The sequence below is a fragment of the Vanrija pseudolonga genome, chromosome 3, assembly GCF_020906515.1.
Source record: "Vanrija pseudolonga chromosome 3, complete sequence".
NCBI lineage: Eukaryota > Fungi > Basidiomycota > Tremellomycetes > Trichosporonales > Trichosporonaceae > Vanrija > Vanrija pseudolonga.
The window spans coordinates 2590436-2605594 of record NC_085851.1 but is presented as its reverse complement, the minus strand read 5'-3'; the positions used below and the strand labels follow the sequence as shown (position 1 = coordinate 2605594).

The 15159-nt window shown below is 60.2% G+C and overlaps 4 protein-coding genes across 4 annotated transcripts; 2 read left to right on the top strand and 2 right to left on the bottom strand.

Annotated features, from left to right (window-relative positions):
• Positions 1-7: 7 nt before the first annotated feature.
• Positions 8-6313, bottom strand: apsA (Anucleate primary sterigmata protein A). The gene is made up of 5 exons (XM_062771111.1): positions 6050-6313; positions 5208-5783; positions 4869-5160; positions 424-4827; positions 8-371 (listed from the first exon to the last, which is right to left on the bottom strand). The coding sequence occupies exons 2-5, from the start codon at positions 5628-5630 to the stop codon at positions 190-192; spliced, it is 5301 nt and encodes a 1766-aa protein (XP_062627095.1). The 5' UTR covers positions 5631-5783; positions 6050-6313; the 3' UTR covers positions 8-189.
• Positions 6314-7172: 859 nt separating this feature from the next.
• On the top strand, positions 7173-9826 carry LOC62_03G004590 (uncharacterized protein; the record flags this gene model as incomplete). Its single annotated transcript, XM_062771110.1, has 8 exons — positions 7173-7254; positions 7306-7448; positions 7636-7906; positions 7962-8150; positions 8193-8356; positions 8396-8656; positions 8692-8916; positions 8954-9826. 8 exons carry the CDS (start codon positions 7173-7175, stop codon positions 9824-9826), a joined length of 2208 nt encoding a protein of 735 aa, XP_062627094.1.
• A 58-nt stretch (positions 9827-9884) lies between these two features.
• On the bottom strand, positions 9885-11677 carry hoxN (High-affinity nickel transport protein). Its single transcript, XM_062771109.1, has 4 exons — positions 11449-11677; positions 11236-11399; positions 10816-11107; positions 9885-10767 (listed from the first exon to the last, which is right to left on the bottom strand). Exons 1-4 carry the CDS (start codon positions 11599-11601, stop codon positions 9964-9966), a joined length of 1413 nt encoding a protein of 470 aa, XP_062627093.1. The 5' UTR covers positions 11602-11677; the 3' UTR covers positions 9885-9963.
• A 389-nt stretch (positions 11678-12066) lies between these two features.
• On the top strand, positions 12067-14741 carry DHX35 (putative ATP-dependent RNA helicase DHX35). The gene is made up of 13 exons (XM_062771108.1): positions 12067-12117; positions 12154-12345; positions 12399-12664; positions 12702-12817; positions 12866-12933; positions 12971-13166; positions 13204-13390; positions 13425-13835; positions 13876-14047; positions 14086-14285; positions 14325-14378; positions 14428-14570; positions 14616-14741. Exons 1-13 carry the CDS (start codon positions 12075-12077, stop codon positions 14659-14661), a joined length of 2094 nt encoding a protein of 697 aa, XP_062627092.1. The 5' UTR covers positions 12067-12074; the 3' UTR covers positions 14662-14741.
• Positions 14742-15159: the final 418 nt, after the last annotated feature.

Genomic DNA, 15159 nt, shown 5'->3' with positions numbered 1-15159 from the left:
GAACGTTGCACACAGTGTATGTCACATCAAACAGAGCCCTGGGGGACGATTTATAAGTATAGAGGGGGGGTCAAGTCATGATCGTTACGACGGAAGCTGGTAGGCGCTCGATACAAGGGGGTTATCCTGAATGAGCAGGTAGGAGAGAAGGATAGCACTACCATTACTATAAGCAAACATGTTCACGCCTCAGTTGCTGACCGTGTTGCGGCGAACGGTAGACAGAATCGAGCTGGCACGCGATCTAATTGACGGTGTCTGGGTGCGCACTGGTGTCATGGCACGGGCAGGCGTCTGGGCGCCAGACGACGTCGAGTTGTGGTGATGATGGTGGTGGTCGTGACCGACGGTGTGTCGTCCGTCACAGCATGCTGCGCGAGTGTTAGCCGCTAAAAGAATGACGCAGAAGACACAAACACTCACCTCTGACATTGTCAAGGCCCTCAAACGATTCGTCAAAGTCCTCATCGTCACGGGCAACCTGGTCATAGTCCTGCTCCAGGGCAGCAACGTCGGCGATTGGGACACCCTTGTACGCTCCCTTGTAACGGTGGCCGCCAAAGTTGGGCTGCGGAACCTGGTGCCGGCGCAAGTACGTGTCGGCAGGGGTGCCAACTCGCTTTCGAGCGCTCAACGACGATGTAGGGCGCACTTGCGACGCCCGTGGTGTCGCACCGTTAGAGTCCATACTCCGCATGCTTAAGCGCGACTTTGGTGAACGGAGCTGGCCGTGCTCGTCGGGAATGACAGAAAGGCGACGACTCCTGGTTGTGTTGTCGTTTGTCGTCTCGGTAGCGAAGCCATCAGTGTTCGATGGGGGCTGCTGGTGCTGGAGCAGGAAGTTGAGCGCGCTCATCCATAAGTCGTGTCGAGCCTTTGACGGCGCCGTAAACTGGATTTCGCGGCCGTGAGTCGTGACGACAATCGACTTTTGGTAGAGGCCAGGGGGAGCAGAGTTGTAGTCGTCAACAACACGGACAGCCGAGATGAACACGCTCTTGGCCTTGGACTCGGAAGCCGAACTGCTGCCAGGGTCCTGGGTAGACCAGTAGAGGGTCTTTGTGTACGGGTGCACCCAGAAGAATCGGCGATGGCGGTTCTCCGACATTCCGCGACCGATGGTGCGGCGCGTGTACTTGTGGAGGTACTCGCCGATCATGGTCTGCGTGATCGAGTGGATCGTGCTGGGGTCCGTGGATGGCGTTTGTGGCTGAGCAGCGCGCTGCGTCTTTGGAGGAACGACACTCTCGATCGAGGTGAACGACGCGTTGCGCTCCCGGAAGTCGGATACGCTGGAGTTGGCAGACGTGTATCCGGTAGTGCCAATCTTGCCATTCTCGTTGATGACCTGGGTGGCCTTGCGCTTGACCGTGTCGCGAGACTTCTGCCACGCATCCACCTCCTTGTTGCCAGGAGTCTTGCGGCCACTGCTGTTGAATGACGTTCCGCGGTGGAGGTTGGTGGGAGGGCCCATAGATGATGGAGCGCCGCCAGCGACGCGGATGGCTGCACCGGCTGCCGTGGGAGCGGATCGGCTAGACTTCTTGGGGCCGCGGGTAGTACCATTTGGCGAAATGGCACGGGACAGGAAGTCGTCGGGAGGTGGTGAGACGGGGCGCGTTGGGCCAGTCGACATTGTCTTGATCGGAACGTCGGCGGGCGGTGGGACCGGGGGCGGAGGAGGAAGGTGCATCTGAGGGGGGCGGGTCTTGTCCGGTGCAGGCGTCTCGGCAGCCTGAAGGTGCACGGGAATGTGCGGCGGCAGACCATCCACGTCGGCATGTGCCAAGTCGCGAGAGCGAGGCTGGCCAGCACTGGCATCCGCTTCGATGAGGCGTCCGTGTCCTGATAAGGACGATGACGAAGCACGACGGCCCATCATCTGAGGAGTTGGCGGTGCCTTCAAGAAGTCGAAGTTTGCGCCGGGAGAGACACGGTAGAATCCAAGGTCGGGCGAGCGTGGTGCCATAGCCGTAACCGGAGTGATCGGCTCGCGGGTCGCCGCGTCTGGGGCCAAGGTGGCCGGCACCTCGACAACCTTCTCGACCTCGACGATCCGCTCGACAATCTTCTCCACAGGAACTTCGATGTGGCGTTCGACGATCTTCTCGACCTCGACGGGGACCTCGACTTGGCGTTCCACGATGCGTTCGACCTCGACTGGGACTTCGACGAGCCGCTCGACGACCTTCTCCACCTCGACAATCTTCTCCACTTCCACAATCTTCTCCACCTCCACAATCTTCTCCACTTCGACGATCTTCTCGACAGGAACCTCGACTGTCTTTTCGACAATCTTTTCGACAGGAACCTCGACAAGAACCTCGACGATCTTCTCGACCTCGACGGGAACCTCGACAGTCTTCTCCACAATCTTTTCGACCTCCACGATGCGCTCGATGGGGACTTCGACTGGGACCTCGACGCGAGTCTCGACGATCTTTTCGACGATCTTCTCGACCTCGACAATGCGGTCCACGGGGACTTCCTTGATGACTTCCTTTTCGACAATCTTCTCCACGTCGACGTTGACGGGTACCTCGACGATGCGCTCGACAATCTTTTCGACTTCGACGATCTTGGGCACCTCGACGTGGCGGTCAACAACCTTCTCGACGTGCTTCTCGACCTCGACGATCTTGGGGACCTCGACCACCCGTTCGACCTCGACAATCTTCTCGATTTCGACGGGCTTCTCGACGATCTTCTCGACAATGACCTCGACAGGACGGTCGACAATCTTCTCGACGATGACCTCGACGGGTTTCTCGACGATGACCTCGCGTTCGACAATCTTTTCGACCTCGACGATCTTTTCGACGATCCGGTCGACTGGCTTCTCGACGATCACCTCGCGGTCAACGAAGACCTCGACGGGCTTGTCGACAAAGACCTCCTTCTCAACGATCTTGTCAACAAAGACCTCCTTCTCGACGATCTTGTCGACAAAGACCTCCTTCTCGACGATGCGATCCACAGGGACGGTGACGATGCGTTCCACAATCTTCTCGACGGCAACCTCCTTGATGACCTCCTTTTCGACGATGCGGTCGACGGGGACCTCTTTGATGACCTCCTTGATGACCTCCTTTTCGACAATCTTCTCGACAGGGACCTCCTTGATGACTTCCCTCTCGACAATCTTCTCGACGGGCACCTCGACGATACGCTCCACGATCTTCTCGACGGGAACCTCGACGACGCGCTCGTTGACCTTGTCTCGGCTGGCCATGCGAGAGACGCGGCGGGCCTCTGCCCAGCCACCAGCCGCGGCAGCAGCAGCGCCCAAGCCGAGGCCGACCGGGGCGAACGAACGAAGGCGGCTGGTGTGCTTGTCGTCATCGCTGTCCTCGCCGGCGCTTGAATCGCCACCGGTTGCGGTGGCATAGTCATCAGTATCGGTCGGGAGTTCGGAGGTAGACTGGACAGGGGTGAGCGTGCCGACAGTCTCCCGGGCGTCCTCGAAGTCGGTCTCCGTCTCGGTGTCGGTACGGAACTCGGAGAGAGACGACTCGGGGCGAAAGGGTGGAAGGGCAATCGTCTTCTTGGATGGAGTTGTCTCCTCAGCCTCGGCATCACCGGCAGTGATAGTTGCCAGGGTGTCGGATGTCGGTAAGGCGCGGACGGGCGATGTGCCAGGCGACCACCGCTCGGTCATGACACCGGCGTCGGCATAGGCACCGGTTTCGGCTGTCAGCTCGTCGCTGAGAGCAACATTGGGGCCGACAATGTGGGCGTGAACCGAATCAAGATCCTCGCCAGTCGACTTGAAGCTGACATCCGAAATGCTGCGGCTGTGCCTGGGCTCCCAATCTTCGCCGAGAGAGTCACCGAGCGACTCGCCGAGGGTAGCGTTACGGTTGGCCAACGGCGAAGAGACGAGAGGGGCCGAAGACGAGTCGATGCTGCGGTTGCGAAGAAGATCAGGGGTTCCAGACGAGCCCGAGTTGAAGCTCTGGTCTGCAGAACCGGTGCTGAGACCAGACGAGGCGCGAGGGAAGCCGAGCTTGCGGGTGATGGAGGCGGCAATTCCTCTTCCACCTCGTCCTCCTCTCCTGCCGCGACCGACACTTCTGCCACCGCGGGACGCCTTGAGAGTGTCATCGTCGACACCATGTGCCGGTGTGCGAGTGCCAAACTCGTCGACTTCATCGTCGTCCTGGGTGCGGCGAAGGTCGTCCTTGAGGTACGCAATCTCCTCCTGGGCACGAGCGAGGGACTCGCGGAGCTCCTCGACCTCATTGACGTACATCTCACCAAGGGGCGAGCGGGAGAGGGACAAGGACCTGTTGGGAGTGTTGTCGGGGGATTCAAAGTCGGAGGCGTAGAGCTGAGAGGGAGAGAGAGCGTTGTCGTTGGCATCGAAGCCAGGTCCCTTGCGTGGCCGTCCATGGCCGTCACCGCCGAGGAAAACGTCTTCATCGTCGTCCTCGAGGTCATCGCCGCCGCGGACAAGAGGGCTGCCGAGGCGGTTGGACCTAGACTTGAGCGCATTGACATGGCGCTGACGTTCGTTGGTGAGCTCGCTGAGGAGGTCGCTCTTGTCTCTGACGAGACCTGCCGTTGCCTTGCGAGCCTGGGCCATCTCTGTCTCGTGCTTGAACTTCATTTCGTCGATAGTCTGTGCGTGCCTTTCGGCCTCAGACTTGTGCGTCTCGGCTGCCTCGCGAACAGCAGCGAGGGACTTTGTGAGACGAGTTTGCTCGCCAGAAGCCTTTGTGAGCTGCGATTGAACATCCTGGTGGTTTGATCGCAGCTCCTGGAGCGCGACTTCGAGGTTCCAGTTGTCGTCCTTGTACCGCTCTGTTCCAATGTGAGTGATGTGAACTAGCGCACGGGCGCTCGGTCGCCACGTCTTCACAACCTACCTGCGGTGCTTTCAGCCGTCCGAACCGCAGCCACCAGCTCTCCGCGCTCCGCTTCCCAGCCATCCTTCTCCTCGCCCAGTTGCCCGATGGCACGATCCCGTTCGTTGAGGAGGGCCTGCAATCTTCGCACCTCGACTAAGAGGTTTTGGCCAATCTCGGTGGCAAACTCCATGTCGAGTGCTCGGTGCTGCGCATTGCGTTGACGCCGTGACAATGTCACAGGCGTCTCGCCGTTGGACTTCTTGCCAGGCGTTATGGCGTCGACGGTGGGGACAATGTGCGCGTCCAGAAACTAGTGGGGTAAGCGGGCCGGAGAAGTCGAGTGTGCTAGCAACTTACCTTGGATCCACCCAGCTCACGCATGATTCCTTGGTTGTCCGAGTCCCAGCCTTTCATTGCCTCCTGCAGCTCGAGAAGCTTGGCATGGGTGTCGTGACCAATGTCGTCGCCGTCCTCGTCCATGTCGCCGAGGGACTGGATCCGCTCTTCCAGTTCGGCCTGCTGAGCGAGGATGTTTTGGCCCATCTGGCCCACAACCTGGGCCTGCTGGCCCTTGTGCTCGAGCAGCTGCTGGAGCTGTTGACGGAGTGACACGGCATTCAGGTCGGTGACGACTAGTTCTGGCGAAGCCGCACGCTCTAGCTGTTCCGCGATGGCGTCCGACCCTGGCGGAGCAGGAAGGGGGTTTAGGAGGTTGCCGCGAGAGCGCTTCTTGCGCACGCCGGCGCCTTCGATGGGCGTCGAGCCAAAGGGGTCCTCCATGTTGCGACACTGCTCGGTGAGAGCAATGAACGGCTACAGTGTTGGAGAGTCGATGACTCGTTGAATGAAATGGTAGAATGTAACTTGAGTGTGTGTGTGGTGTCCAAGATCAAAGTGACGGGTTCAAGCGTTGCGAGGGGAGTGTTGCAGACGCTACGAAGAGGCATTAGCAACTGGCCGATCAGAGGAGGTGTCTGGGTGGTTGGGGCAATAGAAGCATGGGTGGTGTGTCTATGGCGGGACGTCCCGATTAGGACATGTGGAATTCACAGCTCGAGGAAGGAAGGGAGGAGGAGGCGGCGGCGGCGCGTGTGGTGGTGGACTAGGACAGCCGGGTGCCGGTGTCGAGAGCGGGAGGAGGAAGGGATGTGGGTTGTAGGTGGGTGGGTGGGTGTGTTTGTGTTTTTGTGCACACTCACGCTCTGGGCCGTTGCAGGGTTGATCTGTTTACCTCTCGACGTTGAAGCGGTGGGTGCGGGCGGGGCAAGTCGTCCTTGGTCAAGGCAATGGGGTGTGTTCAAGATGACAAGGTCAAGTGTGGGTGTTAAAGAGTGTGTGTGACTTTTGCTGGCGCCAACCCGTGCGAGGCAAAAGACAATGTTGTATATGGCCAAGTTGCAATGTTGTAAGGAAGGTCTCACACAAACGGGAAGGGGGTAGAGTGGTTTGTGGGTTGGTGTTTGGCACACTGGCACACACCATGCACCAACCAGTGTTTGGTCTTGCATCTAACCTAACCAGCCCCGATTGCAAGCCATTCTCGATTCGCACCCAAGCAAGCACCCAAACCAGGTACGGCGCTGGCCGGTACGGTGCGGTGCGGTATGGGGCACGGCACGCGCGGTGCGCGATGCGCGTGTGGTGGTGCATCGGGGGCGACGGCGCGACGACCCGGACCGCGAGTCTGACGTGCGACGCTTGTTCTCCGGCGCGTGCAGGGGGTGGGGTGGGTTTTGGCCTGGACTCCTGGGTGGGCGGCGACGAAGGGCATTCGACCCAAGGGACAAACTAGCCCAGGTCTACCGCGGCCAGCCAGCCGCCTGTCACGCTGGGCGGCCATGGAATCTGGGCCACCTCGCGTGACAAAAGAGGGGGGGATGAATAGAGTTGTTGAGCCACACGTGAGATTACATAATTCACATGATGGGCCAAATTCGGTCATAGCGCATGGCGTTTCCCTGCCAAGACTGTGTTCCAGATCACCACCAGCATGCGCCCCGGTGCCAGGCCCCGGGTGAAGGGAAGGGAAAGGGGGGCGTGGGCAGACGGCAATGAGTGATGTCGTGTCGCGCGCGCGCGCCCATGACGGCGAGGCAAGGCAGTGAGTGGTGCAGCACGCCCACCAGCCAGCTGCTCGTCGTCTTAACGACGACCAAGTTTCACACTCGCGTCATATATATTTAATCACAGAGATCCCACAATCCTCGATCCTCCCCTCCCTTCCCCCTCCAACTCAATCCCATCGCCACTGGACACCCACCCCCCAAACCACAGGTTACTATCCACTCACCAGGTGACACTCGACCGACCGCACGCACCGCCATGACGAGGTCCTTCCTCATCCTCGCCCTCGTGGCCATTATCGCCCTCTCCTTCACCCCCCAGGTTGCAGCCTTTGGCGCAGGTGAGCGACGATAAGGGGCCCTCACGCGACATCCGTCTGATGTATTCCTAGGCAACATTCCTTCGTTCTCTTATCTCGAGGACAAGGCGTTCCGCCATGGCGATATCGAGGACATTCTCGTCGACATGCTCAAGGTCACTGGCAGTGGCTTCCTCAGCCGTGGAACCAAGTTTACTGGCCTGGACGTGAAGCGTGTGAGTTGCGTGGATCTCGTCTTCTGGACATCTGGCTAATAAGCACAGGTCTACTTTGGTGAGTGTCATATGGGTGCCGGGGCGATCAGTGCTAACGGGGGGCTCAAGGCAACTGGCTGCGCGATTACAGTCAGGTGAGTTTACCGCACAGCCTCGCGCGCTCGGCCGTGACTGATTTTGTTCCTAGGCTGTCGACGTCGGTGCGCTCAAGAAGGCCAACCTCCAGACTATTCTCAACGTGGTTCTTGTCCTCGGCTTCCTCGCTCACGGTTACGTTACCAACGAGTTTGAGGCCACCAAGGAGCGCGTCGGCTGCTACCTCCCCGTTGAGCACATTGACAACCCCAAGGGTTACGCCGATGGAGAGGATGCCAGGCAGTACGACCCCCGTCTCCGTGGCCCTATCGACCCGAGGGAGCTCGAGATTGACCCCCAGACGGGCATGAAGAACTACATTGGTGTGTGGTGATGTGGCCTTGGGTCGATACGACGCAATCGCTAACACCCCCACAGCCAATGAGCAGGGTGGCTGGGACACATCCAAGGCTCTTGTCAGGCGCCTCATGATCCAGTGTATCGAGCTTGGTCGCAAGTTCAAGCAGACTGGCGACAAGAACGACCAGTACGAGGCGTTCCGCCTTCTGGGCACCTTCCTCCACACACTTGAGGACTTCACCGCCCACTCCAACTACTGTGAACTGGGTAAGCAACCAACCGCATGAGAGTAAAAAGCCAACCACGCAGCCCTCATTTCCATGGGCCACCAGAACGTGTTCCCTCACGTTGGTCAGAATGTCAAGATCCGCGCCCCCAACGGACGTGACGTGTACCCCCTCGTCACCGGCACGTTCGGTGGGGCCGACTTCATTCACTCGCTTATGGGTGAGGCGACCGACCACCTCAGCCAGGTAAGCGCGTGAGCGAATGGCAAGATGCTAACTTAACAGGCCTCAGTCTCCGACCTCGTTTCCAAGATCAGCCACGCCAAGACGGTTGAGGAGGTGCAGTCCTCGTCGGCCAACCGCCTGCGCACAATGTTCTTCGACCTCCCCGGTAGCGACGGGCAGGAGCTTAATGCCGAGATGGAGAGAGTTCAGAACCGTGCTGCCGGCGCTCAGTCCGGTGCCGAGCAGCTGAGCCCCCAGGATCTCTACAAGGTTCTTTGGCAGATCCTCTCGTTCCGTGACTCGGTCATGAAGAGTGTCGAGGTGGGTTTATGACTCAGACAGTGCTAACGTAGCAGAGAACTATCGACCGCATCCCCGGTCTTAGCTCCCTCACTGAGAAGATTAGCAACTCGGTGTCCATCTTCGTCATCACCACGATGGAGCCGTTTGTCAAGCCTCTGATTGGCAACGCTACCAACGCTCTGCAGACGTCGTCGCAGGCCGTCATTGACTCACACGACCAGTACGAGGTTTGGAACGACTGGAACGCGTCGGACCCTACGCACTCGTTCCTCTCCAAGGTAGGAGACGCGTTGTGACACCCGCTGACATTGCTAGGACCACTTTGCCCTTCTCCTAAACCAGCCCGCTGGTGAGATTGCCAAGATCATTGTCAAGTACACAGTCGAGCGTGTCGTCAGGGCATGGGACGACCCCAAGCAGAACCCCCAGGCGATCGCCGAGGACGTTCTCCAGGTGCTCCACCACCCCGACTTCCGCAACCCCCAGTGTGAGTGCCTCAATCACGCCACGTTGGGTACCGCTGACCTTGCCTCAGCCCAAATTCAGAACGAAATGTTCAACCACATGGGCAAGTGGCTCAACGAGCTTGGAGGCAACAAGAACCAGGCCATCGACCGCCTTACAGCCGACAGCGTCAAGGGTGGCAAGAACAAGCGTATCGGCGACAACTCGACCGACACTGCCCATGTCCACAACCCTCTCCTTCCCGATGGTGGCCTTCAGGCTGTCATTGCCGCTCAGGGTGGCCACATGCCCGGTGCGAGCTATTTGAACGCCGGCCAGGACCTCGCGAGCGGCAAGATGCCATGGCAGCAGGGCTTCGGCTCGGGTGGCTCCAACGCGTGGCGTGGTGCCGACGAGAGCAACTTGCAGCAGCAGCCCCAGCACGGAGCTGGCGGCGGCCAACAGTTTGGCCAGGACCAGAGCTACCAGCAGCCTCAGCACCAGTTCGGCCGCGACCAGGGCTTCCAGCAGGACAACTACAGCTTTGGTGGTGGCAACGAGCAGAACCAGCAGCAGCAGTGGGGTGGCAACCAGCAGCAGCAGGGCCAGTGGGGCCAGCAGCAGCAGCAACAGCAGCAGCAGGGCCAGTGGGGTCAGCAGCGTCCCAACAACGAGGGCTTCCCTGGTGCTGGTTTCGGCCGTGATAACAACTACCAGGGTGACAACTACCAGTTTGGCAGGTAACTTGACTGCTTTGGGGTTGATGACAGCAAAATAGTCATTATTGTGACAGAAGCGAGAGTGTACCGTGTTCTAAAACATGCATGAACATGTAAGATCTACACGAGAACGTGGGTGGTAGTGGGGTGTGCTTCTTGCGTCTATGTTTGCGGTGTCTCTGCCTCGTTCTCGACTGGGCTCCGCGCCCGTGCCTCGTCTTCATCCGCGTACTGCGTCTGCGACTGAGCCTGTTCCTCGTGTGCAGCGCGGCGCTTCGCCGCCCGCTTCTTCCAAAGCCACCGGGCGACATGGTACGCAATGAGGATGGCGACAAAGCAGCCCACAATCGCGGCGCCGACGTACCCGCTTGCGTCGTTGGCCCTCGCCCAAGCGCGCCACCAGCTGCCCGCGAGTCCGCCGCCGTCCTCGGCCTCAGCGGCCTCGCGGCACTGGGTGCAGTTTTCGCCGATGAGGCCCATGATCTCGATGAGCGAGATGCTGAGCGCGACGAGGATGGAGAGGAGCGTGAGGCTGATGGACAGGGAGGAGATGGTGCTCGCCTTGGCGGCGAGCATGCGGGCGTTGTGTTCCTCGGCCTGTGCCTCGACGATCGTCTCGTCGTCGTTGAGCTTGCTGTCCGTCTTGCTGTCGTCGCGGGGGAGCGGCGGCCGGGGCTCAGACGACTCGGCGACGGGCGAGTTGAGCGGTGCGACGCTCTCCACGTCCGCCTGGAGCCTGAGCGGCCGGTAGAACAGGTGCAGCTTGCCGTCCGCGCCCTTGAGGTTTGGCTGCGCGTACGCGTACAGCATGAGCACCGAGTCGAGGCTGTCGACGAGCGACATGCCCGCCGTGAAGAGGAACGGCAGGATCACGACCTTGCCGTGGCTGATGGCCTCGCCCTTTGGTCCGCGCGCCGCGATGGCCGAGATGGCGAGGAGGGCGATGGAGGAGGCCGTGTCGAAGCCCTGGGCGTGGGTCAGCTGGCTCTACACATGGGCGGCAGCTGCACTCACAAAGCCGAACAGAATGCCCACGGGATACAGCTTCCACGGCTTGTCGACCGCGCGCATGATCGGCGCGATAATGCGCACCAAGCACCCGCCGCCCTGGATCGCGGTCGGGTCGCCCTCCTCTGGGGGAAGGCCGGCCTTGACCCGTGCCTTCTGCTTCTTGCGATACCTGATCGCGCCGACGAGGAAGAAGGTGTTGATGCACGCGACGAGGAAGAGGAAGCTAGCGGAGACCGACGTGCCGACGATGCCGCCGACCGAGCCGACCTTGTCGAGCTTGTCGTAGATGTCGACGCTGGGTGGTTAGCGGGTGGCCCGATGAGAAGAGGGGATGGGGAGATGCCGACGGAAGTTGGGAAGGCATGGTGGCGGGTCACCGGTCTCACTGGAGTGAAACCGCATGCTCCACACGGCCACACTCACCTGACAGCAATAGCCACGTTCACAGCGATAACAATTGTCGAGTGGCCCAGGCTGAAGAACAGCCCGCAGGTGAGGGGCAGCTGGCCCATGCTGACCATCTGGCGGGTCGCGTTGTCAATCGCCGAGATGTGGTCTGCGTCGAGGCCGTGTCGAAGGCCGAGCGTCTGGGGCGTGTGTGAGCTGCCAGTCCACTGGAACTTCAGTTCGACTCACCCAAGCCAGCAAGGCGATGCCTAGCAAGCCGTCCCGCTGCCCAAAGGCAATACCCGCCGCGACCCACATCGCGGCGTTGAAGAGCAGCTCGCCGCCGATGAGGGCGACCGCGCGCCCGAGGAGTGTGGGGCGGGGGAGGCTGCGGAGGTTCATTGGTATGGGTTGGGTATCCAGTCAGTCGATCAGTATGGGTACATGGAGGAGAAGAAGAAGCAAGAGATGGACGGGGGGGGATTGGGAGTTATGAGAGAGAGCAGAGAGCTTTCAGCCCCACCTCGCCCCCCTCTGTTGGCGCCTTGTGACCCATGCTTGTCCTCTCCGCCCGATTCCAGTTCCCAGATTCTCAAAAGATAGGAATCGGGCTAAGCGTGTGGATGACGTCGAATGGGAACTCGTCGTTGGGCACCACTTCATTTGCCGAAACAGTCCTCCACCGGAAGATAAGGCGGGGGCGGGGCGCGGGTGCCTCGCCCAGACTACAAGGGAGGGCCAAATACGCGGATGTCACCGACGGCATCGCGGCAGCGGAGCAGCGGCACCGACCACAAAGTCGACGAGGTCCAGGCTACATCACACCCTTGTCAACAACATCGGCCCTTCCGACCTCGACCACATTGTGCACCACCATGCCGCCGTTACAGTTCTGGAAGCCCGGCGCCGTGGCTCCAGGTGAGTTGGCCCCGACGGCACCGCTGACCCCCCCAGGCTCGTCGCTGGACCGTGAGACGGAGAACGAAGGCACGATCGTCGCGTCGAGCTCCAAGCTCGCCAACCTCAGCCTCGAGGCGCAGCGGGCGCGGCTGCCAATCTACAAGCACCGAGCCAAGCTGCTCTGGTGTGTAGAGCGGTACCAGGTTGTCATTGTCGTCGGGCAGACGGGCAGCGGAAAGTCGACTCGTAAGTGCAGCGAGGGAAGGAAGGAAGGGGCGTTGAGCTGACCCCGGCGCTAGAGATCCCACAGTACCTCCACGAAGCAGGGTGGACGTCCGAGTCCCGCGTGGTGGCATGTACCCAGCCCCGAAGGGTCGCTGCGACCTCGGTCGCGACGCGCGTTGCCGAGGAAGTCGGCAGCGTGCTCGGCGACGAGGTGGGGTATACCATCCGCTTTGAGGACCTCAGCAACCCCACGCGCACAAGAATAAAGTACCTCACGGACGGGATGCTCTTCCGCGAGTGTATGCAGGACCCGCTGTTGAGCAAGTACAGCGTGGTGATGGTGAGTAGATAGCTGGTCGGGGGAAGGCTGACGCCAGATTGATGAGGCGCACGAGCGGGGTGCATACACCGACCTCTTGTTGGGCTTACTGAAGAAGATTATGAAGAAGCGTCCGGAGCTGCGCGTTATCATCTCGTCGGCGACGATCGATGCGTGAGTGGCTGTCTGATGTGACACTGTAACTAGCCACTGACCCCACAGCGAGGACTTCTTCGAGTACTTCAACACAAATTCGGACGGGACGGACAGGTCAAAAGACGACGCGACCAGTAGGTGTTCAGCCAACTCCACGCGCTCACCTCCCAGTCGTCAGCCTCGAGGGCCGCATGTTCCCCGTCGAGGTGTGCTACCGCAAGGAGCCCGTCGTCGACTACGTCCAGGCCGCAGTGGACACGGTGTATGACATCCATCTCAAGGAGCCGGCGGGCGATGTGCTCGTGTTCCTAACGGGTCGAGATGAGATTGACGGGGCGATCCAGCAGCTGGCTGACAGGATGGAAACGTGAGTTAGTGAGACTCGCTTGGTTTCTAACTCTCAGACTACCCCGCGGCGCGCCAAAGATCCTCGCCCTGCCACTCTACGCCACCCTCCCGCCTGAAGAACAGGAGATCATCTTTGACCCACCACCACGGGACACACGCAAAGTCATCTTCGCCACAAATATCGCCGAGGCGAGTGTCACCATCGACGGGATCAAGTATGTCGTCGACTCTGGCTTTGTCAAGGTAGGTTTGCAGCAAGAACACCCCTGACGCCCAGTTGAAAACGTTCAACCCACGGACAGCAATGGACGTGCTCACCGTCACGCCCTGCTCATTGGCCTCGGCCAACCAGCGTGCGGGACGAGCAGGCCGTACGTCCGCCGGCAAGTGCTTCAGGCTGTACCCCGCGTCCGTGCTGCCCACGACCAACCCATACTCTGCGATGCCGATCACGACGCCGCCAGAACTCGTCCGCTCCGACATCAGCATGTACGTTCTCCAGCTCAAGGCTCTTGGCATCGACAATGTGGCCAAGTTCGACTTTATGAGCCCCCCGCCAAGCGACATGATGATTCGTGCTCTCGAGTTCCTGTACTCGCTCAAGGCGATTGACGACGACGGACACTTGACCAAGCCTCTCGGCGAGCGAATGGCCGAGCTGCCGTTGGACCCAATGATGGCGACGATTGTGAGTGACCCCGCGACGTTGTCCCCACTCACACGCCCAGCTCCTCAACTCGTTCGACTTTAGATGTGGCGAGGAGATCCTCACAATTGCAGCCATGACGGCGGTGCAGAACGTGTTCATCCTGCCGCAGGGAGGCATGCGCGAGGCCATGGCTGAGATTGAGCGGCGCAAGTTTACCGCCGAGGAGGGTGATCACATTACGCTGTTGAATGGTGAGTGAGCTAGTGAGCGTGGGTCGAGCTCACCCCAGCGTACAACGCGTTCATTCGCTATGGCCAGCGCGACAAGTCGTGGTGCGGCAACCACCGGCTCAACTTCAAGGCGCTGTCGCGAGCCGTGTCTATCCGGAAACAGCTGAAAAAGTATCTCGACAGGTTTGGTATCCCGGTGGTCAGTTGCTCTGGCGACGCGGTGCGGCTGCGCAAGTGTCTCGTGTCGGGCTACTTCAAGGTGAGCTGAAGTATATGCGGTACATAGCTGACACCTCAGAACGCCGCGCGCATGTTGCCAGACGGGACATATCGCACAGCACGGGAAGGGGCAGTGAGTAGAGCTTCGCAGATTCTGGGTTCTCACAGCTCACACACCCCAGATCCTCCACGTCCACCCCTCGTCCGTCATGTTCACCCGCCAGCCCAGCACCGGCTGGGTCATCTTCCACGAGGTGCTCGAGACGACCAAGAGCTTCATGCGGGACTTGACCGTCGTCGAAGAGGAGTGGCTCGTCGAGCTTGCGTGAGTGCAGCTGTCGCAAGCGCTAGTGTAAGCTGACCACCCCAGGCCACATTACTACCAGTTCAAGGGCGGGGGCATCAAGAAGCACTAGGGGTGTGCCTTTTGTTTAATAGGTGCAAGATCACACACCGAAGCTTAATAGAACGGAACTACCACATGCATAGCCACAGGGGCCGAGGCGCCATGGTCACCCAATTGTTACGAACGCCTTGTGGCACATAACACCTGTGGCACAACGCCAGTGAGCGCCCTCCACGAGATCCGCGTTGTCTGCATGCGGGCATAGTTCCTCGAAGCCGCTGCCAGCATCGCACTTGCCAGCATGCGCATCCATCAGCGTACCGCACCCGTTAGCGGATCGCACCCGCCAGCACGTCGCACCCGTTAGAATCGCACCCGCCGACATACTGCACCCGCCAGCATATCTCGCACCCGTCAGCATATCTCGCACCCGTCAGAATCGCACCCGCCAGCATCGCACCCGCTAGCACAGCGGTGACGACAGCAGTTGGCTTCCTGTTTCTCCTTCTCTGGAGCAAACAGGTGCACGGTTCGAGCCCGTGACGAACAAGAATCCGGAGCCCAGGGG

What these genes read in the sequence shown, in the direction of transcription:
- apsA (XM_062771111.1), bottom strand. Translation starts at nt 5,630, where the DNA reads ATGGAGGACCCCTTTGGCTCGACGCCCATCGAAGGCGCCGGCGTGCGC. An exon ending in GTGAGCTGGGTGGATCCAAG is followed by an intron (nt 5,161 to 5,207) that starts GTAAGTTGCTAG and finishes TTACCCCACTAG; the next exon opens with TTTCTGGACGCGCACATTGT. An exon ending in GACGGCTGAAAGCACCGCAG is followed by an intron (nt 4,828 to 4,868) that starts GTAGGTTGTGAA and finishes CCCGTGCGCTAG; the next exon opens with TTCACATCACTCACATTGGA.
- hoxN (XM_062771109.1), bottom strand. Translation starts at nt 11,601, where the DNA reads ATGAACCTCCGCAGCCTCCCCCGCCCCACACTCCTCGGGCGCGCGGTC. An exon ending in AACGTGGCTATTGCTGTCAG is followed by an intron (nt 11,108 to 11,235) that starts GTGAGTGTGGCC and finishes CTAACCACCCAG; the next exon opens with CGTCGACATCTACGACAAGC. An exon ending in TGGGCATTCTGTTCGGCTTT is followed by an intron (nt 10,768 to 10,815) that starts GTGAGTGCAGCT and finishes ACCCACGCCCAG; the next exon opens with GGCTTCGACACGGCCTCCTC.
- DHX35 (XM_062771108.1), top strand. Translation starts at nt 12,075, where the DNA reads ATGCCGCCGTTACAGTTCTGGAAGCCCGGCGCCGTGGCTCCAG. An exon ending in GCAAGTACAGCGTGGTGATG is followed by an intron (nt 12,665 to 12,701) that starts GTGAGTAGATAG and finishes GGCTGACGCCAG; the next exon opens with ATTGATGAGGCGCACGAGCG. An exon ending in GAGTGGCTCGTCGAGCTTGC is followed by an intron (nt 14,571 to 14,615) that starts GTGAGTGCAGCT and finishes TGACCACCCCAG; the next exon opens with GCCACATTACTACCAGTTCA.